Here is a 24991-nt window from a genome sequence, read left to right as displayed (position 1 = left end):
CAACCCACTCGCAGTGTACCAAGAGGAATCTTCACATGCAACCTCACAGTGACAGTCCAAAATACATTATAGTGTACATTGCACTGCAGAGAATCTATTGTTGATTTCATAAAATTACTTTTTTTAATCACTTAAATTAAAGTTAAACCTAAGAACGCGCCCAGTTGATCTACAGTTGATTTTATAGGTTGGGATTATCTGCTTGGTCGGTGATAAAACTTCTCAAATGCGCTTTTGATGCTAATTTGTATAAAATTATTAACTTTGGTCCAAGTTGGACTTCGTCCTTAAATCGTATTTTTAGATTATCAATTTTCGATACTTATCAGACGTATTTCAATAAAATAGAAAAAAACTACGTAAGAACACTCACAAACACATCAACTACAACTCGTGTGAAATTTAAAACAAATAAAGACATCGGCCTAGCCGTTTCAGAGTTCAAAGTTTTTCTTATATAATAGTCGATAAATAACTAGATAAGTATGAAATCAGAATTTTTCTTAATTTCTCCCCTTAAAGTTTCAGTATTGTTCTGTTGATATAATAAAGTGATATATAATTTTATTCCTCATCTTTCATTTAATATAAAATAAAATACCGTGGGCCCCCGATATACGAAATTAATTTGTTCCCGGATGAAGCTCGTATCTCGAATTAAAATGGCACCATTGAGGAGACATAGTGTAACACGACACACTCGACCACCTAGCGGTTTCATCTGGAAACTCGTAATTTGGATTTTCGTTCGCATATAGGGGAGGAGTGTTGCTCTGAAGCCATCTCGTATCTTGAATTTCTCGTAACTCGGGTAGCTCGTATGTTGGGGGTCCACTGTATAACTAAACTCACGATTATAGCATTTTACTTACAATTATCAATTCATATTTGGATTCTTAAGACTATTGTTCTCATCTTGATTGTTATTTTCGCCACGTTTCGGTCGATGTAACCTCCGACCTTCAAGTATATCTTGTCGAACTCAACAATCCTTCTGATGAATTTATGAACTATTCCTGCGCACCATTAGAGTACTTGTTAAATATCAGTTACATAAGTTATATTCTTCTGAAGGTTGAAGGTTCAATCTACAGTGAAGGCGATACCCAAAATACAATTGCGAATTACTTAAGATTTCTACCGAGTTATGACTGACGAGACTAAAGTATGCTACCCCATGTGGATTAGATAACAAGTCCCATTCGAAATTCTGTCCAGATTCCCGATTTTGACAGAAAGATTACAGAGTTCGACAAGATACATCAGAAGAAGGCCGGAGGTTAAATCGATCGAAACGTTGTGAATATAACACTCAAGCTGAAAACAGTATTCCGAAGTATCTATGTGATACTAATAATGTCGACCTCCAAGTGCTAGGAAGCAGAGGGAAAAATAAGAAAAGAGAAGAAAATAAGTTTATCGAGAGGAACAAAGGTGGAGGGGGGGGACTAAGGCACGGTTGTAATTATGATAACAGGGACAATATAATCAGGACAGTGTTACGCAAGATGTTGTAGTTATTAACTATTAACCAAGAACAATGGAGATGTATTCATGATTATAAAGAGGTTTTATAACGTTTTACGACAGTGTCTGGTTAACGGCGGTTGTGAGCAGTTTTTATCAACGGTCAACGGCAGAGTTACCGGTTGGATACTGGACTACAGTTAAAAGTTAGGGGTTGTTGAACATAGACCGTGACTCAGACCAGATAGGGAAATGAATTGATCAACTGACTGAACCCATACGCATCCTTCCGACAGTACGCAAAAAATGATGACAAGGCCAGAACTAGAACGATAAAAGATGAAGGAAAAATCCATGTCACACGACATTGGGGTGGCGAGTTGTTTTATGTAAAATATTTTTTTTTAATAAATATAAACATTTTTATACCTGCAGACATTAGTGCTTCACAAAATTATCAATGTAGGAAATGATAATAACTGCTGGTCAGAATATTCTAACCCAGTCACAAACACACTCTCGACTCCATAGATTAGCATCTTACCTCTAGGCCACCAGCAATTAACACTAGGGCTGAAGGAAATTAAGTGCCTGCAAATGCCAAATCGGTGGGCATATATAGTAAATAGTCATAAGAGTTTACGACGACCGAAAGTTGTAATGTTACATTCGCAGAAGTTGACCGCTATTTCTTAATTCTCTAACGAGGAATCAACTTTAATATTTAAAGATGCTTTCTAACTATAATATTTTCTTAAAATAAATTTAAACATGTATTCTTTTTTATACCTAGAGACACTATTACTTCGACCTTATTCATCAATGAAGGAAATGATAATTACTGTTGGTCGGAAGGTTCGGGCTTTATATGTATCTGTATGTGTAAGCATATTTCTAGTATGATAAAATTGTAGTATAAGTTTTAGAGGAAAGATTATTTTATCAAAAATGAAAACAGGTGGAGGGCCGATGATAGAATTAAATCGACTAAAATTTCCATCAAGGTCTTATCGTCTGATCCTCTAAAAATAAATATCAGTATGATAAATTAAAAACCAAAGACAATTGGATGCGAAATGGGCGGAGAAAATTATTTATGACGTGATAGTATATACTTCTCGACATAGCAATATATATATATACTTTTATTTAATGTCAAGTAAATAATTTACATGGTTACGACACAGGCAGTACCAATGTTTCGGCCAACAAATGAATTCATCGAGTGACCCTAAGTTCCTATTAATGAGAAATGTAACTCTTGATCCAAGTGTTTTTTTTTTGTGCGTAATTTCATCCTATTACGAAAATGTTAGCAAGTAAAAAACGTGTCTTTTTTAGAAGTTGGAAGAAACTATTTCAAGTTGTGAAGAAAAGCAGGGAATCATAAAAAAATGAATTCGGATTGAAAATGTCCACATTATGATACAAGTCAACCGTTTAGGTCGTCGGAAATTATACTATATGTAAAATAAAATTACTGATATATTTATATGATTTTCTATGAATATTTTGATAATATATTGAAATAAATAGCGAGTGTGAATGTTAGCAGATTCCATTTTTACCTAAGCTTTACATTCAAGCAAAATCCGATTCAGTATTTTGCTAATTTCAACCCTCTGATGAGAAAGAAACCCTTTCAACCCTTTGATGAGAAAGAAAGCATTTCTTTCGAAACTCCGCGGATTAAGGACAATCCACTTAATTTGTGTCACCTTTTTGACAATTAAATATGTTTTGGGCCTAGATCATAGTGTAGTATCTGTTCTTCAGATGCTGCACTTCCATTTCTTGTTCTTTGTCAGTGGAGGAGGAATCCCTCACGACAGAGACAATTTTTTATTTTTGCTCCTTTTCTCCACGTTAAAAAACGACCCTGGTGTCTAACTCTGCTCCGTGAGAAGGCAATGTAAATAGGAACTCTTCTTAATGTGTCTTTTAACATGTTTTATTAATTCTTTTTCTTTATTATATATATATATATATTAATGTGTGTGTGTGTATATATATAATGTATATAATAGTTGTATAGTTTTAGTTTTCATGATGCAAATCCATTGAAACTCCTGTGTGTATTAAAGAGCACTCGATGAATGAACTGAGCGTATTAATATATTTCTTTTAAATAAGTATATAATAAATCGCATCAGACATAGCATGAATCCACTTGATGTAAGGAGATAAAAAAAGTGTTCTTCAAGGTGAAAAATTCGTCAGCAATAATATTAGATGAATAGAAAACAGTAATTCTTTCTTTATTTGTAAGAAGGATCTCTATAGAATACGAGGTTTAAAGGATTTATTAAGATACACACATATTGTGGAACGTGATGTTTCCTAAGAGCATTGCTTTCACCTTGCTAGCTTTCGATTTCAACTGAAATAGTTCAGATCAGAGTGTGAACGTTGTGGGCGTTTTTATTGACAGCGTTATTAGTCCATTATAAATTTCTGTTTAAAAGTTCTTGCTTCTGATTGACTGATTAAATTTGTTTGTTAAAGTTTTTCAATGATTAAAACAACGCGGTCAAACAAGGACCGCACCTTTCTCTCCGATGACGATCGTGTCGACCACGCGTGCAGTTTGACAGCCTGTAGCACGATTACTATGATAATCATCGTTTTTGTAAATGTTGATGAAAAAATAAGAGAAAGGGTGCGACATTAAATAGTAACGCATTAGATAAAAAAGAAAGGGAGGGTAACCATAAAGCGCGCGCGCGAGAGAGAGGAAATCAACGCATACTGACTGAGAGAGACACAAATAGATATAAGCACAAAGGAAGCGAGAGAAAGAGACAAGTAGGGAGGAAATAGAGAGAAGGAAGAAGAGAGGTAAGGAAAGAACGGGAGGGAGAAAGAGGAAGGGAGGGAGATAGAGGAGAGAGGAATATAGAGAGAGATGAAGGGAAAAGGAGAGAAATAGAGACAGGGAGGAAGGGAGAAAGAGAAGAAAGATGAGGGGGAGGAAGGGAGCAAGAGGAAGGGAGAGAAGGAGCAAGAGAGAAAGAGGAAGGGAGAGAGGGAGCAAGAGAGAAAGAGGAAGGGAGAGAGGGAGCAAAAGGAAGGGAGAGAGAGAGCAAGAGGAAGGGAGAGAGGGAGCAAGAGGAAGGGAGAGAGGGAGCAAGAGAGAAAGAGGAAGGGAGAGAGGGAGCAACAGAGAAAGAGGAAGGGAGAGGGAGCAAGAGAGAAAGAGGAAGGGAGAGAGGGAGCAAGAGAGAAAGAGGAAGGGAGAGAGGGAGCAAGAGAGAAAGAGGAAGGGAGAGAGGGAGCAAGAGAGAAAGAGGAAGGGAGAGAGGGAGCAAAAGAGAAAGAGGAAGGGAGAGAGGAAGAGAAAGAAAGGGAAAGAGGGAAAGGGAGAGGAAAGGAAAGAGGGAGGGGGAGAGGATAGGAAAGAGGGAGCGAGAGGGAAGGAAAGAGGGAGCGAGAGGAAAAGAAAGAGGGAGCGAGAGGAAAAGAAAGAGGGAGCGAGAGGAAAGAGAGATAGAGAGGAAAGAGAGAGACGAAAGACAAAGAGAGAAATATAGAGAGGAAGGGAGAGAGGAAGAAAGCGAGAGGGATATGGTGGTAAGAGCGTTATAGAGATACAATGACAAAGAGAGGCGAAAAGAATATTTGGTTTGTGAGGTTATAATGGTTGTGGTGGCTATCCATTACAAGTAGTTTAACGTGTTATGACATTAGAAAAGCCAACACGTCATCTGGTGACGTATCGATTGGATTAGTCGGCATTCTGTGAACAACAAACAACGTCGTCATTATTTTCCTTTCTCTTTTTCTTATTTTTAAAAGGGAAGATAACTCCATTTTAATAGTGCATTGTTGTTTGTGCTCATGGTCTCGTTTGTTTTCCGCCATATTCATCCCATTACATCATTTAACGCCGACCGAAAGTAAAAATAAAATACTCATCCTTTGTAATAATTCCATTTCGTAGCAAGGTCATTTTTTTAGCATTCTTTGCAAAGGGAACATTTATAGAAAGCAGGTGGAGTATTTCTATTATATATAATCTCACGAGGGTCGTTTCGAAGGTAATGCCTGCTATTTTTTTTATTCCGCCCAAATGGATCAGAGGGGATTGCTAATTGCATTGCTATGATGACTGAACTTATGTATTCATGACCTGAAAGTTTCATCTCTCTGTTGCAAATATGAAAAATAGGAGGCATTACTTTTAAAACGATCCCCATACTATCCGGGTTATTCGGATTTATATGATCACGAAGAACTTTTGGGTCTATTTACTTAAGTAACTTTGTCTAGTTAATCAACACGTTGTAGTTTTTAGTCGCAAAGTAGACAAGAATAGAAAAGAACTTCAACGACGTTGATTTTTTTCATTAGCTAGACACTCGGTGTTGCCCGGTCGTACAATACGTTTAAACATGATATTTTAATTTATGCAGATTGGATATGGGTATGTATTATTATAGAATCAATCCTCTATTGAATATTATATATTACGAGGAATAATTTGCCCGGTGGACTAATTCGCAAAATAAATAAATAAATCAATAAATAAATAAATAATAAAAAATAAAAATAAATAAATAAAAAAATAATAATGATTATGTCTTCATCAAATTTCCTCTGTATTTGTTTACAATATCACGTCAGCTGATATTTCACTTTGATTAAAGTTTAGTTTTAAAATATACAAACAAAGAAATGACTTGCGGCGATTTTAAATGGTATATCATTTTTTTTTTAAATCGTAAATCGAATTCATTAATGAGAGCGAAATAAAATGGTGAAGTAAACCGGGGCTTGAACATCGGACATGCATTCGAATACTCTACTATTGAGCTATATATGGAGATGATAGTTTTTTTATTTTTATTTTTTTTTTTTAAAGAAGAAATACTTTTCTGAGAATTGAATCTCCCTTGATTTGCTGAGAATTTTCATGGAGCATAATTGGAGCTAGTGTATCAACCATTAGTCTCTCACTCTTAAGCAAGGCCCCCCAAAATGTTTCCAATTTGATAGGACCCACACTATCACCCAATCACCAACTCCTGTCCCATCGACAAAAGTTGCATCCCTATTTCTGATTTCCAAATACTTTAATTGAACGTGTCTTGATAAACTTAGAGAACTTGTGCCCCCTCGACGTACATACCCCCGACCAACCTAACAACTAGCAAAATCTCACCCCTTCACTATTGAAGTTTTTAGAAGCCGGGAAGCTTTCTACTTTTACAGACTGTTAGACTATGGAATCCCTCTTTGTTTCCTGCCTTCTTGATTGTAGAAACATGCAGAAGTTTAACTGTAACGCGATCAGACATGTCGCTACTCGAGTCCCCACATATAGTTTGCCGTAGACATTATGCAAAATAGTACTTTTAGATCCAAGTCGAAATATGCCTTGTTTGAGAAACATCAGAGCAAAAAAAAAAAAAAAAAAATAAAATAAAAAATAAATAAATTAAATAAATATCTGAAAGATATACTGAGTAAATTTGTCTTTCTTAAACGCATTCTATTCGATACAAAATAAAAAAAGAATGATGAAATAAATCTATCAGATAAAAAGGGGACTTGAAAAGTCGTCATACAAACCGTTTGCCATTTTGAATTTGTCCCGCTTTTTAATTTGCAGTTGGAATCGCAAGATGAATTAAAAAAAATCAAGACTTACCTGCAATAGAAAAAGAAAAAAAAAATTAGTCATAGAATAAATCATATTTCAAGAAAATAATAAAATAAGAAAACTGTAACGTTTTACTGAACAATAATTAAACGAACACGCTTTTATTAAAAGGAACTCACATGGGAAGCACAACAAACGCGTACTTGTGAACTCGTGGATTATTGCCGGTGAGCGATCAAAAAACGATTCAGTTAAATAAAATACTTTTTATTCTACACGCAGTCTGGTCTTCATTCTGTGATTATCGATTCTTTGCATAGTTGCATCGTCTAGTGACTGCTTAATTTAGGCAAATAACTCATGTATGAACACACGCGATTTGTTAGCGGTTTTAAAGATTTTATTCGTTCTCATGGGGGGAGAGACCACACATTTATTTCTTTAGAAACAATAAACTAAAATTAGTTCCTTCTTATTTAGTTTAAAATATGGTCGACGAACCAACAGGTATTGAGGAAATTTCTCTTAGATTTCTGCACTGTCGGTACGTCTAGGTCAGTTGCTTATTCGCCGTAAACTCATCGAAACTCTGCATTGTCAGAAATAACACGATGATACAGGACCACTGATTGGTCTTGACCATAATGAGACAAGGTCGGTGATTGGCCACTAAGGGCCTCCCCGCCTGACCCCCTTTTTCTTCAGCGGGAAAATTAAAAAAGCAGGATAACGATTTTCCCGGGCGAGATCTGTCGAGAAGAAAAAAAAGGAAGACACCGGACTAATGGCTCTGGTAGTCGTAATTCACGACAGGATTGACAGAAACATCTAAGTCTCCCAGGGTCTAAATATGAACTATACCAAATTAATCTCAACAAGGGATTAAGGACTACTCGGCCCGTGCCAGCAAAATAAGACGACCCGACTAATTTTGCAACAGATCTACTAAAGTCAACAACGGCCATCGGTAAGTTTCTGTTCATTGCCTTATTTCTGACATTTCAGGGTTTCGTTTACTTTGATATTTTATTATGAACTGATGATTATTTGCGTAAAACATACATGTGATACAAGCAGTTAGCATGACCATTTTGAATTAATGTCTAGCCTCAGGGTTTCGTTTACTTTGATATTTTATTATAGATGAAGATAATTGTTTCCATATTATTAATACAGAATACATAGCCTGAAGGGGGCCCGATGTCAGAATATGTGATGCAATTTTCCATCTAACAATTTGACAGCTATTTCTAGTGTGTTTTGTTTAGTAAGATGATCATTGACTCCATTCACCTAATTCGCTGCTAGACCGTCCCAACATGTACGTAATGTAACATTTCTGAAGTTCATACTATTTAACAGAATTATCTCCCTTTACACACACTCATACATGCATGCATCAGAAGGCGTTCAGATCTTTAATTATTTCCTCTTTTAGCCCCGCTAGACGTGTGCTACAAAAACTGAATTACAAAATGATCCATCATTTACCGTTGCTTCTCTCAACAATACGTACGTGAGACGTACATGCAAAATCCATTTTATTTACCTCTTCTCCATGTGGTTAGCCCCACACACAAAGTCATGTGGGGTTTTGAAAAGCTCAGAGCACTAGGATTAATGTACTCTGGCCTACAACAAATGCTCGAGAGTCCTGTCGGCATTCCCCGATAAGGGCGCTTTAGGCGAGTAGCAATAAACTAACTACTTCATGAAGAGAAGATAAAGCCTGAAAGAGTAGACCTCTTGAGACTGAATAGAGCAATACCTCAGCCCGACAACAACGAAGTAAATGTTGGACTCACGTCGAGGACGTATCACAATCTGTTAATAACACACGTGCTCAGTCTGTGCCAGGTAAGTACAAAATCCAAAGTATGTAAGACACTTTCCTTTGACACCCTCCTCCATCTATCTCACACGCACATACATACACACGTAGTTCATATTTATGTACGAGTTGTAAACGCACAACTCAACGGCGAGCGTAAGTTAAAATAAAATAAAAATGTGTTACTTTTAACATATTGACTTAGGTTTGTTCCTTTTTTATAAATTGCTTGTTCTAGATAATATATTATGCGACGGACACTGTTCAAGCGTCTACAAAACGCAAAATTCTTTGCCATTACTGAGATACTATCTGAAATTCTTTTGTTTCAAAATAAAAATGAAATACAATACTTAAATTTTACCTTGAATTTAAACTTGTCATCAGCTTCAAAATAATTTTCGAATTTCGAACACCAAAATAATTGTCCAGATATTATTTAATAATAATAATGTAGCGCTATGATTAGAGTGTTCTATGATGAGCCAACAGACTTGGGTTCAATCCTTATTTGAGGCATACCAAAAGCTAAAAAAAACATGGTACTTGATACTCCATGCCTTCTGGCTAAACACTTTGCATTATACGTTGAAAACCAAAGATAAGTCACACAATCTAGGTGAAGGGTTTTTTACCTTCTCTACACTCAAGTGTCGTAGCCAAGGAATAGGTAACCTATTAGGCGAGTAGCAATAAACTAATTTTGGTACTAAGGTCGAAATACTTACTAATACTAGATTAAAATGGGTGATTGTCTCATCGATAGAGTCAATGGAATACATTTACAGATTGTTTACTTAAAAATATCGGCATATAAAGCGAATTAATTTAGAAAAAAAAAAAGAAAATTAGGGACTTGAAGCGTAAAAGAACTTTCAGGGAAGACTAAGTTTCTATGACTAAAATGAAGCAACCAACCGATAATCGAGAAAAATTTGGGTGCAAGTCTATTAATGGGCCGAAAATGAAGTCGGTTACATGGAAAATCTGCAAAAAAACAGTATAACGTACGTACTTGTCATTGCATGTACATGTCATATTCCAAAAATCACGTAAATCGATCAAGTAGTTTTTTTTTATTTAAGAAAATCAAATATTAAAGCACAGTTAATCGAGAATAAGTCGAGCGCCATGTTGGATCGACACTATGTCAGCTAACGCCACCTAACAGTCAAATGCGATCCACGGATCAAAGAAGGGGGAGATAATTGACATATTATGTATTTTTTTATTATTTTTTTCCTGAAATGCCGAAAACAAACCTTTTCCTATTACAAATACAAATTAATAAAGTAACAATAATGACTTCTTTTCCTTTTTAGGAATGTCCAAAATTTGATTTTCTTTAAAATTAAAAAAAATATTTGATTTATTTTTTTTTGTATATTTTCATCTAAGTTTTTCATGTTCGCTTATTAAAGTCTGTTCTAAAACGGAAAATAACCCTCTGTTCTAAAAAAAAAAAAAAAGTTATTCTTTTTTTTATTCCTAGAAGTCAAGTTTATTTATTTATTTATTAAGTTAATTCATAATTAAAAAGGCGATTATCTCCCCCTTCTTTGATCCGTGGATCGCATTTGGCTGTTAGGTGGCGTTAGCTGACATAGTGTCGATCCAACATGGCGCTCGACTTATTCTCGATTAACTGTGCTTTAATATTTGATTTTCTTAAATAAAAAAAAAACTACTTGATCGATTTACGTGATTTTTGGAATATGACATGTACATGCAATGACAAGTACGTACGTTATACTGTTTTTTTTTGCAGATTTTCCATGTAACCGACTTCATTTTCGGCCCATTAATAGACTTGCACCAAAATTTGTAACGATTAAAAAAATCTTAAATCATGCATCCTTTTATGTTTTATTTATCCCAGCTTACACCAAAAGATGTGATGCAAGGTGAGAAAGTGGAATTTGAAACTAGCGCCGTAATCTAAGAGAACTCTGACCGAACAAAAATTGCTATGGCAGCTCTGTTGGTATTCCCTGGTAAGGGTGCCTCAGACGATTAGCAAAAATTAACCGCGTTCTTAAAGGGCAAGAAGACCAAGCCTGAGAAGTGCACAGGACCATATCTCAGACGAAGAGCGAACGTGCCATCCTCCCAAATGGCAGGTCTGATTTTGGTACGAATTCAAAACCATAAGATGATCAAATGTTTTACAGATTATAAAATGGTCACTATTTATTATATGCGAGAAGCGTATACTATGAAATAATAGCTCCGGTGATGATTGGGGTAGTGGAAGAAGAAAAGAATTAGTGGGTAATTTGCCATGCTACTACCTCTACAGTTATCGTAATTGGGAGATTGAATTGGAGCGGAGAAATTGTAGCAATTAATTACAATTAAACTGATGATTATTTGCGTAAAACATACATGTGATACAAGCAGTTAGCATGACGATTTTGAATTAATGTCTAGCCCCAGGGTTTCGTTTACTTTGATATTTTATTATAGATGAAGATAATTGTTTCTATATTATTAATACAGAAGATAGGTAGAATAGAAGAAATATATATTAACTAGAAAAGTTTCTGTTCCAGAACAGACATAATTAATGCTAAGAATAGAGACGCTTTACTCAGAGGTATGTCCTCTTGCAAAGAGAAAAATCGACCTACTAAATCTTATGTCGAAACTTCTTGTTTCGATTTTGATTATAAGAAATGTCTAAAATTTAGCGGTCTTCCCTTAAGTGGCCTCCAGAAGGAACTGAGATTAAGAAAATCTTATTTAACTAGCAGGGACCTGTGGAAATTCTACAGCGGACTCTTTCATATGTAATATATTGATTCTGACTTTCTGTGAGTATTCAGCTAAATGGAGACGCCCTGATATCATTGTAGCTCTTTTGTTACAACTGCAAAAGTATTAATCTAAGCTAGCAGGGATGCCCGGCATAGTCCGGTCATAAAATATGCTGTAATATGATATTTTAATTCATGCATATTTCGCTTATATTATTATAGAGTTATTTCCTATATAGTATTATAGATTCTTATGTATTATAAAGTTGTGATTTTAAAAAAATATGTATATTCATATGACTTGGGTGCATCAGCTTGAATCGAAACCGAAACTTATGAATTACAAGAAATGGAAGGTCATCTATATATATAAAAGCGAAAATGTGTGTATGTTTGTTTGTGCGTATGTATGTTTGTGTGACTGCTAAAAACTTTTGACAGACACAACAAAAATTCACAAACTTGGTCTCATATGAAAGCCCCACCTTCCGGACGACAAATATCGAAAAATTGGACCAAAGTGACCGTCAGAAGTGCGTCAACTGATCGATTTTCTGCAGGGGGGGGCCAAAAAGTGACATTTTAATGTTAAACATTACATATTTTTAAATCGATTTATAACTGCCCCCAAAAATACGACCGCCAAGTCTTCTACCTAAAGTATACACGCGGCCGTTTATTTTGGGTCAACTTGTATTTAAAACCCGCTGAGTCATGTCACGTGATCTTGACGTCAGCAACCTCTAATGGCGGTCTTAATTTACAATTTAAAAATGTTGTCATCGGTAAAAAAAAAAAAAAATTAATTAAAGCTAAACTATGAACTTCTACGCTATGGCAACGTTACCAAAGTTATTACCACATTCTAGACAGATTCGACAGGGGGATAGGGTCAACAATGTATGCGTCAGATGACGTCATGACCTGATTTACTTTAAGTAGTTGATAAACCGAACAAACTTATACGCCGCTTTAGCGTAGGTAGTTAAGGGTTGGTTCATTATCTAAACGTTTTGGGTTCGAATCGTGGTGTGAGATGGCTTAAATGATACAGGGTTCAATATTTAAATGTAAAAATATCGAAAAAAAAAAGACATTTTTCACGTAACGTTCGTTCGTTTTTCTGTTTTAATTTGTGTTTTACCCCCCCCCCCCGCTTAATTAAAACGTTGTTTTCTTTTCTTACTTCGCTTATAACAATGCTTACATCGTCATCGTCGTAACGCTCGACGACTTTCAAACATCTTTCACTTCTGCCTGGCCGATTTTATTTTCAAACTTCGCCTCAGGGGTTCGGTTTCGATCCTACCCCCCCCGGCTTCTTTTTTTATTTAACACCACACACCCCTACAAACACCCGGGCAACGCCGGGTACCCCTCGCTAGTAACAATTAAATGACAGTCACTCGAAAGAAAAATATGTAAGCGCGACACCCAAAATAACACACGCGCTATCATATTAATATATAGATTATTGTTTAATTGACTATACAAATTTAATGCTAATCTGAAATATTTGAATTTTTAAATGAGAGGTTGTGTTCATATTATGCCACTTAACACCCTTTAAAAGACTTAAAAGAAACTGAAAGTTAGAGAACTGCAAACAAAAATCGAAAGTATTTGAATTTTCAAGAAAAGACATTTTCCTCGTTGTCCACTTTGCATAAAGCTAAATCAAATATGGCTGCCATTACCCATTCTTTCTTCAAATTTATAATGATCGGTTAATTAGTATATGGGTAAATCGTGTACAAACTAAAATATGAACATCTCTAGTTTCATGGAGTTAGGTATTTACGAAAACCTTAAGGATTAAAAAAACAATAAATTCTTACTTACACTGATTTCTGTACATATCCACTCGTATATCAATAACGCGTTGAACATCGATGATGAACTCAGTTTTCTCACCATTTGTTTATGTTTATTTACTTGAAAATGGATGACGTCATAGGAGATAAATGATAACTTTATGACATCATTTATCTCCCTTCTCTTTCATTGCATTTTTATTTTTAATTACATTCTTCGACTCCATTTTATTAAGTCTCTATCTGTTGCCCTTTATTGATGCCATTTGCCCTTTGTAACGTCATCCAGTGTTGCACGGTGGCAAGGAAGATAACAAGCAAGATAAAACTTTTTGCAGTGTTGTAGACGACCGTGATTCGTTGGGTCAGTATTTCTTCTATCTACATGCTATTAAAACTGTTGATCTTGCTTGTTTGTCGCCGTACATAGTGGGTGACGTCAGATAGGGCGAGTGGCGGAAATAAAGAAAGAAAACAAATGGCGTAAGTAAGTGATAGAGAGAGAAGGAAGAAAGGGAGGAAAAAGAATAAGGATAGAGTAAAACATTGAGAAAGAGAGAGAGAGAGAGAGAGAGAGATAGAGAGAGCAAGAGAGCGAAGGAAACAGAGTAACGCAAAGAGAAAAAGAGAGAGGCTGGCAGCATTGTTTTACAGCATATCAACCTCTTGCGAGTAACTCAATGCCAAATCACGTAATCTATTTTCGTTCATATACTCTTCAGAAAAAATTACAAATTCTTTGCTTAGACAGAAAAATTGCATCACAATATCAACAAAGATGGCTGTCAGAAGGGACACACGATGTTGAGTCTTCTATGAACTGTTTTTCGTCTTGCAGAGTTATATTGTCATGCATTGTTGCCTATCTAAGCAAAGAATGTCTAATTTTTCAAAAGAGTATATGCACGAAAAGAGATGGTATTGACATAATAACCATTTGTTCCTGCATAACCAAACGGATCTCTAAAATTGCACCTAAATTTTAACATGGTGGAGGAGCTGTTTTGCATGAAAAATAAATATTGGAATATAATTACACTATTATTATTTTACATGCATTGAGCTTCTAAACAAAAACAGCGTGCATGTATATAAGTGTTTGGACGATAAATCTAGATCGGAAAAATGTATTCATATTTTCTGATGTCCCAAATGATTCTTTTTGTTTTTATTTCACACTTAATTTTGCATGGGTTGTATTAATGATCAAATGACAAATATTTGGTTTTGGCTACCAGTCAAATAAACATTTATAGATTATCCCCACAAATATATTTTACATTTGCGAAAATATATGCACATATAAAATGTTTTTTTTCGGTAATCCGACACCCACCAATAAAAAAAATAACTCTACAATTAGAAATCTATAAAGAGTTGGAATCTATACATCTATTGGAATTGAGAATTTAAAACAGAATCTCTAATTGTATCGAGTTCGGTAAAATATTGGAATCGTCCATAATATATATGCTGAAAATTCATTGACTTCTGACAAAAAAAAAATTTGAACGAAGGACATTAAAACACACACAAACTATATATATATATATATATATATATATATATATATATATATATATAAAATACGCATCAAGTGCGATTGAAACCAAACCACAGCGTAATATTAGGAAAATAAACAAATATTTTACTTGTTTGAAATTTATCACAAATATATTTCGGAGGTATACTCCATTTGCAGTGTGTTGTTTTGTCTCTTTTTTTCTTCTTTCGTGCCATGTTGTAAATTTGGAGCAAGAAGTCTGTTTGTATAGAGCCGCTCGTTGTATCTGGCAGTTGTATTGTGATATGCTTGAACTGTGCGTAGGTAACGCGAGAATAACGTCAAGAATGAGAGTTCAATAGAAACGTTGTTTTAATTTGAATAAAATACGCATCAAGTGCATATGGAAGCCAAATCACAACGTAATATTAGAAAAATAAACAAATATTTTACTTGTTTGAAATTTATCACAAATATATTTCAGAGGTATACTCCATCTTCAGTATGTTGTTTTGTTTTTCTTCTTTGCCATGTTGTAAATTTGGAGCAAGAAAAAACATTTGTAAAATATTTTTTATTTTCCTAATATTACGTTGTGATTTGGTTTCAAGCGCACTTGATGCGTATTTTATTTTTTATTCAAGTTAAAACAACGTTTCTATTGAACTCTCGTTCTTGACGATATATATTAAATGTTCTTCGTTCTCTTTGTGCAAACAAATTGAGCTTAGGTAGTTGGACAATGTCAAAACATTGTTAATTCACTGCCCGCATAATAGCAGCTAAATAGCGCAACGGTTAGAGGCTCCGACTGTCATATGGGCGGTCGAGTTTCGATCCTGGTTTGAGGTAGTTGCTTGTCTAGCCGCACTGATGAGCTGTGAAACAGCGAAACAGTGCTGTATGTGGATGACTATCTCTCCTTATCTCTCTGTATATATATGCGTGTGTGTTTTATATTTTATACTTATATTACAAAATAATATATATATATATATATATATATATATATATATATATATATATATATATATATATATATAATTTGTGTATTTAAGGAGAAAGGAAGACTGATTTATTTTAAAGTCTTTATATATAAACATTGGTTTTATTTATGAAGGGTTTATTCTCATTCGTTGAAATATCTTTCGTGTAGAATGAATTTACAAATAATCCTTCTACTAGATAGCAACTCGAGCTCTCAACAAAAATATCACCGAAAAAAAAAAAGTAAATAAATAAAATAAATAAAAATACCAAATCGTTTTAACAGGGCAACTTGTCTTCCTTTTCAAAGAATCGTATCACATTCCGGTTTTCCCCCAATCGATCAAATAACTCAGTTTTTCTTCCCTCTTTATTTTTTTCTCGTTCGTGACAGAATACAGAAGAATAATCAGACTATTTTAAAAGTAACGCATGCGCATTCGTGACAAGACGCAGCGGTTGGGAAAAAGCTCACCACCGCCATTTGCATTTCTTTCTTTCTTAGTTTATTCTTCTCCCGGAAGTAGTAAAGCTTAGACAGACATGCGCACAAAGGGCTCGCCGCTCTGCTTCGCTCACCAAATAAAACTCTAAGAGCTGACCATCAGAATGACAGGTGAAAAGTCTGCAAAAAGCCGGAAACATTTTTCACTAAATATAAATTCAACTCACTTCTCTCCGGGATCCGTTTTCCTTTAGAGGCTATGAATATAGCAGAATCATATGCATAAATGCGAACTTAGTTTAAAGAATAAAATTGGGAAGAAAAATCAGTAGTTTCTTTATTTCCCTTTTTTTTACCTAATTTTTTTTTTTGGTGGGGGGTGGTGGGGAAGAAGGGTAATTTTTTTCCAGAATTACATAAGTGAATAAATCTACTTTTCTTTAAATATGATGGCTGCAAATTCAGAGTCGAACATTTCTCCTGTTTGGTTATTTGTTTTTATCCGACCTTGTAGCCTTGCTAAACCCTTACGTTCTTTGGCAAATGTGGTACAACACGTGCAATAGTGCCAGTCCATTCACCGTTTCTTCTGCATTTACAACTTTTTTTTTTTATTGCAAATTTATTTTTGTGAGTCTTGTACACTGCATCAATTTAATATCTTATTATTTAATTCTGCGCAACATTTTTTTTTTTGCTGACCGAACGAGAGTTTGTCCCTAGGGAATAAGTACAGGATTCCGTTTGAAATTCAGTGTAGAAAGTCGATTTTAACAGAAAAATTCTTGAGTTCAACAAGATGAAACTGAAGAAAGTTGGCGGTTATATCGGCCGAAACATTATGAAAATAACACTCAATATGAGAACTGTAGTCCGAATAATCAAAATAATACGAATCATTAATCCTCATCTAAAAAAAAAAAAAAAAATAAAAAACAATTGCATATTAAAGAGACGGAGGAGGTTTTACTTACCCACTCAAGTTTCTCTTACTGTCACTCGTAAACATTGGGAACAAATTTAATAAGGGGCATTTTTCAAGATTCACGTGTAGTAAATCATATTTCAATCGTTTTCATGGACTCATGCTCTATCTGTTCTGTTTTAGATATGCAATTTACCGTCAGAGGGGGAATATTTCGAATAGTATTATAAGAAAAATAGAGAGGCGAAATTAGTTAGGATAGATTAGAATTCCACTGCCTGATTAGAGCCAAAGGGGCAAGGAAGAAATGAAGAAAAGTAAAATTAATTAGGTATGTTCATATCAATATGGCGAAAGTATACAAGAATATATCCGATGCGTATTATTACAATAGCTACTACTCAATAAGTCCTGGATTTGACGACGCTATTAATAAAGACTTTATACAGTTTCACAATTTACTGACGTGTTCAGGTGGCACGTGTGGACGTTTGAACAGAATCGTATCATTAGTTTACAAATAAGGTTATATAAATGATGCTATTATTACAATTTTTAAAACAATGAAAAATTATGAATTTTGTTGATAAAGCATTTTCCGATGAAAAAAATACTGTTCAGTAAAATCAATGGCTTGAAAGCGTTATTATTATTATTATGAGATGGCGTTTTCCTTATAAAATTGTTACCCCATTTTATTTTCATTGCAAAAATGAATAGAATCGTAAAATAATATATTTAGAACATTTTCGGAACAATCTGGTATGACAACAACAAAATCTGTGTTACAACATTTTATAGAACATTAAACATATTCTATTTACAATGTTTTCGGGATAATCTGGAATAATCAAGAAAATTCCATGCAGAAACCTATATAAGGACGCTGCACTAGCAGCCGCATGAGTTGTAAGCTTGTTAAGTTGCCGAATTGCGGCTAAGAACTCCGGTAATGTTTCTAGGATGAAAATCCAACCGAAAGAAACTTCTTAAAAGCCAACCATCCGCATCATTTAAAGAAACTGGATTTTCAGTAAATACAAAGATATCTATATTTTTTAATTTTCTTTTAATTACATTTTCACCACAAACAAGGCACATTGCCACTTTGATGTAGGGGGCTACTATCAGGAACATAAGCATTAGCATGTAGGGAGTTGGGCAACGCTACACTTGAACTTCTGCATGTCAGTACAGTTTGGGAAGCAGGGACCCGGAAGGGAATTCCAAAGTCTAGCGGTTCTGGGGGAGAAGCTACTGGAGTAGAAGGCTCTCCTACATCTAGGGATCTCTACCGTGAAGGGGTGGGATTTAGCCGCTTGTTGGGTTGGTCGGGGGTATTTACGTCGAGGGGGTACAAGTGCTTGCAGTTCGTCAGCGCATTCACCGTTAACGTACTTGTATATTTTCTCACTAAACAAAGTATATTTTAATATCTTTATTATATTTTACCCATACATAAAACATTTGAAGTTAGGACTTCTTATTTCCCTTTTACCTTCAATATTATTAACCTTATAATCGCCCTCAAAGCTAGTAGCAGCAGTACTAAGAAAGTGTATGTATTTGTAGATATTATTTGTATGTTTTCTTTTATGTTAAAATAAATATTTCTTTGTTTTAATTCTGAGTTTTATTAGATTTTTTTTCTTTTAATTTATTGCGCGTTCATATCCATAAACGGAAACAATGGTCATAAGCTGACGGTAAACTATGTAGTATGGACAAAAAATGACACCGAACGTCCACATTCGACAGTTCTCGCGGAAAATATAAAGAAAAAGTGGTGCAACTTTACTGTAGTGTATCGTCAATCCGACTGTGTATTTTCGAACAAAGTTATTTCAGGGGGGGGGGGGAAACATTACGTGCTTACGCGCAATGTCGAAATGAGTGTAAATTCCAAAAATGACGAAAAATGGTCCAGTAGAAGATGTGCTAGTGTTGATTTTTGGAAAAAAAAACAGTGAATTATATCGATAAAAAACAAGATGCCCGACCTGAAAGATAGTCTTATTGGATTCTGTATAAAGCAAACTTAAACAGTAGAATGCAGTTATCTTCCCTTGATTTTGATCTTCTAAATGATTAACTTGCAGTGAATAACAGAAACTTAAAAAACCCTGCTTTTATTCATAATTATTTTTCTACTGGATCATTTTTCATAATTTTTTAAATTTATACTAATTTCAGCATGACACCTAAGTTCATAATATTTTTTATCTGAAATGCATTTTTTCAAAGTCACACCCATAATTATATGGATTTATACTGATTTCGGCATGACACGTAAGTACATAATGTTTTCTCTGAAATGCATTTTTTCAAAGTCACACCCATAATTATATGGATTTATACGAATTTCGGCATGACACGTAAGTACATAATGTTTTCTCTGAAATGCATTTTTTCAAAGTCACACCCATAATTATATGGATTTATACTGATTTCGGCATGACACGTAAGTACATAATGTTTTCTCTGAAATGCATTTTTTCAAAGTCACACCCATAATTATATGGATTTATACTGATTTCGGCATGACACGTAAGTACATAATGTTTTCTCTGAAATGCATTTTTTCAAAGTCACACCCATAATTATATGGATTTATACTGATTTCGGCATGACACGTAAGTACATAATGTTTTCTCTGAAATGCATTTTTTCAAAGTCACACCCATAATTATATGGATTTATACTGATTTCGGCATGACACGTAAGTACATAATGTTTTCTCTGAAATGCATTTTTTCAAAGTCACACCCATAATTATATGGATTTATACTGATTTCGGCATGACACGTAAGTACATAATGTTTTCTCTGAAATGCATTTTTTCAAAGTCACACCCATAATTATATTGATTTATACGAATTTCGGCATGACACGTAAGTACATAATGTTTTCTCTGAAATGCATTTTTTCAAAGTCACACCCATAATTATATGGATTTATACGAATTTCGGCATGACACGTAAGTACATAATGTTTTCTCTGAAATGCATTTTTTCAAAGTCACACCCATAATTATATGGATTTATACTGATTTCGGCATGACACGTAAGTACATAATGTTTTCTCTGAAATGCATTTTTTCAAAGTCACACCCATAATTATATGGATTTATACTGATTTCGGCATGACACGTAAGTACATAATGTTTTCTCTGAAATGCATTTTTTCAAAGTCACACCCATAATTATATGGATTTATACTGATTTCGGCATGACACGTAAGTACATAATGTTTTCTCTGAAATGCATTTTTTCAAAGTCACACCCATAATTATATGGATTTATACTGATTTCGGCATGACACGTAAGTACATAATGTTTTCTCTGAAATGCATTTTTTCAAAGTCACACCCATAATTATATGGATTTATACTGATTTCGGCATGACACGTAAGTACATAATGTTTTCTCTGAAATGCATTTTTTCAAAGTCACACCCATAATTATATTGATTTATACGAATTTCGGCATGACACGTAAGTACATAATGTTTTCTCTGAAATGCATTTTTTCAAAGTCACACCCATAATTATATGGATTTATACGAATTTCGGCATGACACGTAAGTACATAATGTTTTCTCTGAAATGCATTTTTTCAAAGTCACACCCATAATTATATGGATTTATACTGATTTCGGCATGACACGTAAGTACATAATGTTTTCTCTGAAATGCATTTTTTCAAAGTCACACCCATAATTATATGGATTTATACTGATTTCGGCATGACACGTAAGTACATAATGTTTTCTCTGAAATGCATTTTTTCAAAGTCACACCCATAATTATATGGATTTATACTGATTTCGGCATGACACGTAAGTACATAATGTTTTCTCTGAAATGCATTTTTTCAAAGTCACACCCATAATTATATGGATTTATACGAATTTCGGCATGACACGTAAGTACATAATGTTTTCTCTGAAATGCATTTTTTCAAAGTCACACCCATAATTATATGGATTTATACTGATTTCGGCATGACACGTAAGTACATAATGTTTTCTCTGAAATGCATTTTTTCAAAGTCACACCCATAATTATATGGATTTATACGAATTTCGGCATGACACGTAAGTACATAATGTTTTCTCTGAAATGCATTTTTTCAAAGTCACACCCATAATTATATGGATTTATACTGATTTCGGCATGACACGTAAGTACATAATGTTTTCTCTGAAATGCATTTTTTCAAAGTCACACCCATAATTATATGGATTTATACGAATTTCGGCATGACACGTAAGTACATAATGTTTTCTCTGAAATGCATTTTTTCAAAGTCACACCCATAATTATATGGATTTATACTGATTTCGGCATGACACGTAAGTACATAATGTTTTCTCTGAAATGCATTTTTTCAAAGTCACACCCATAATTATATGGATTTATACTGATTTCGGCATGACACGTAAGTACATAATGTTTTCTCTGAAATGCATTTTTTCAAAGTCACACCCATAATTATATGGATTTATACTGATTTCGGCATGACACGTAAGTACATAATGTTTTCTCTGAAATGCATTTTTTCAAAGTCACACCCATAATTATATGGATTTATACTGATTTCGGCATGACACGTAAGTACATAATGTTTTCTCTGAAATGCATTTTTTCAAAGTCACACCCATAATTATATGGATTTATACTGATTTCGGCATGACACGTAAGTACATAATGTTTTCTCTGAAATGCATTTTTTCCGAAGACACACTATAGAAAATTTGTACCGAAAAAGTTCAAACTCTTTTTAGTTAATTATCAATTAAAGTTGCGGGAGATAGCAGATGAATTGAAGATATCCGTGTATTCACCGTTTTGCATTGGCATTTGCTAAAAAAAAAATCTCTTTAAAAAATCTCTCACGTGTTCTCCCACAGTCACTTCTTCAGAGTGGTGTTTGTGAACGTTTCAACGCAACAAAAAGGAATTTTTGTGCCAATATATGACAAAAGATGAAAAGCGGATCCATCATTTCACTCCGGAGTTAACTGAGTCGCAGCCAAACATGCATACATCAGCAGGTAAGGTTTTGTCTTTGGAAATATTTTCGCATGCAAAAGGTATTTTTTCATCAATTCTCTTGGGAAAGAAAGGCTCGTTAATAGTGAATGTTACATAACACTAGCTGGACGCCCGGGGTTGTCTGGTTGTAAAATATGCTTAAACATTATAATTAAATTGATGCAGATTGGGTATGTATTATTATAGAATTAATTCTCTATTGAATATTATATATAACGAGGAATAATTTGCCCGATGGACTAATTCGCAAATAAATAAATAATGATGATATTGTTCCTCAAATTCTGTCTGTGTTTGTTTACAATATCATGTCAGTTGATATTTGGGCTTGACGATCTAAAAAGTATTTCGTCTTTTATAGACAAAAAAGAATAATTTTTACGGGGGGATATTTTACGTTAAACAGGTTAAGATTACACCGGTGTAGCGCAAAATATTTAACTGTGCAGATTCTTTTGTATCTATAAGAGAATAAAAATCGCATTTCTTCGATTGTCGATACTTATCGACTGAATTTCTGTACAAAACATATCTAAGAACGTTGCCAGAAACATAAATTACCTTTGTGTGAAATTTGCTAAAGATAGACTCAGCCGTTTCCGACCGCATGAGAAAGGAACTCTAACACACACACACACACACACACACACACACACACACACACACACACACACACACACACACACACACACACACACAGACAGACAGACAGACAGACAGACAGAAAGTGACATTTATATAAACTATATAATTATAAAACTCAAATGACCTTGTAACGATGTATGTAACCCACTTTCCGGTTTACGACATCCGGTTGCGTATGACCTGCGCACTGAAATATTAACATTATTATTCCGAAATTATTATTCAACATGGGAAGGTTGGGGTTTAAAATAACTTAAACGTAATACAGAAATGAACGCTGTAACAACAGAAAAAAGTAGACAGTATTAACAATTGTTTATTTGGATAATTTAAACGCGGACCCCCCCCCCAAAAAAAAAACAAAAAAAAAACAAAAGAACAATTTGGATGCTGAAATATTAACGTTATTATTTTGAAATTATTATTTAACATGGGAAGAGTGGGGTTTAAAATAATTTTAACGTAATACAGAAATGGACGATGTAAAAAAAAATATAGATATATCAAAATTTGAATTTAACTATAATAAGTATTATGGTATCTGTTCAGGGCACATTTACCTCTAAGTATGGCCAACCACTTATAATTCAGTAACTGTAATTTTTTTTATCAAAAATAATCAATTATAATAAACAGAACGACTCATAGAAATCTATCTATATTCTTTTTTCATTTTAATATACTTTCATAGAAATGTTTCTGTTATATAAAAAAAAACAAAAAAAAACTATTTTCTTTACGTCACAAGTGTCACGTTCATACATGAATTCCATAGCTAATATAACATACTGACCCAACAGGTCACGAGTAGTCTAGCAGTAATTACACGTGCGTTGGAAGGAAAAAATCGCCAATAAACGGTCATATTTGATGAATGATAATGCTTTTTCACTAAGACAATGCTACGTGTTATTCAGGTATATCTTGTAGGGCCCGCGAATGTTTCTGCCGAACTGCGAAATCTGCATGGAATTGCGAACGGAACTCAACTTGTAGTTTACAGAGAGTTGCATGCTTTCGTTCCGTCACCCATAACAGGGCAGAAATCTAAAGTAATTCACAATTGTATTCTGAGTATCGCCCGCAATAAAGGTTGAACCTCGAGAAAAGGGTCACTTAGATTTGAATTGATTTAGTACTTTATCCGTTACGCCTGGAGTTCGACATTAAGATTCCCGAGTTCGATGAAATATACTTCACGAAGGTCGGAAGTTACATTAACTTTGTGAGAATAACAACCAAGATGAGAACAATAATTTGAATAATCAACGTAATACGAATTATTATTCCTGATCTAAAATAATAATTTCAGTTTTGTTTTATTTGCGTTTGTTTATATATAAATAAACATTGAATATATAACCATTATATATATATATATATATATATATATATATAGATATATAGATATATGAATATTATATATATATATATACACACATTATACATATAAATATACATTATATATATACACACATTATAAATATACATTATATATATGTAAACATTGTATACATATATATAAAACAATATATAAACATATATATAAATAAACATATATATATATATATATATATATATATAAACATTATATATAAGTATGAACAATCATCATCATATATATATATAATTTTATAGTCGATATATAATATATATATATATATATATTTTTAGTCGATGCTAACTAGAATTCTCCATGGCTGTATCTCACTCTCAGTGGACAGACTGGACTGAGTGGACTTCTACATTGACGAGGAGAAAAAATAGTTCCGCCTGAGTGAGCACGCCCTATTAGTTACTTCGTTGAAGTCGAAGAGCAATACAGACTGTCCACATCCGATGCTCTGTACGGTGCTTGGCTTGGTGGTTGAAGGGGAAGCTCGTGCTCGAGTGCCCTTCTTTCAGTCTCCCACCAAACTGTCCCGTCCTCCATCCCGTCCTGGCTAGTACACCTCGAAA

General features: G+C 34.1%; 1 protein-coding gene across 3 annotated transcripts in view; it reads right to left on the bottom strand.

Moving 5' to 3' along the window:
- LOC145296741 (tetraspanin-18-like) overlaps positions 1–24991 on the bottom strand; it is a 576197-nt gene that overhangs the window by 408986 nt on the left and 142220 nt on the right. Inside the window, exon 1 of one of the 3 annotated variants that reach the window (XM_080142766.1) lies at positions 13499–13588. The exons of the other annotated variants lie outside the window; for them this stretch is intronic. Coding sequence (XP_079998892.1) covers positions 13499–13573 — 75 coding nt within the window. The 5' untranslated portion in view covers positions 13574–13588. Of the gene's footprint in view, positions 1–13498; positions 13589–24991 lie in introns of those variants that run through there. 3 annotated transcript variants of the gene reach the window in all.

Source organism: Euprymna scolopes, chromosome 17 (genome assembly GCF_053919585.1).
Source record: "Euprymna scolopes isolate OS-2025 chromosome 17, ASM5391958v1, whole genome shotgun sequence".
Lineage (NCBI taxonomy): Eukaryota > Metazoa > Mollusca > Cephalopoda > Sepiida > Sepiolidae > Euprymna > Euprymna scolopes.
Note: the sequence above shows the minus strand (reverse complement) of the source record. Positions and strands in the feature narration are given on the sequence as shown.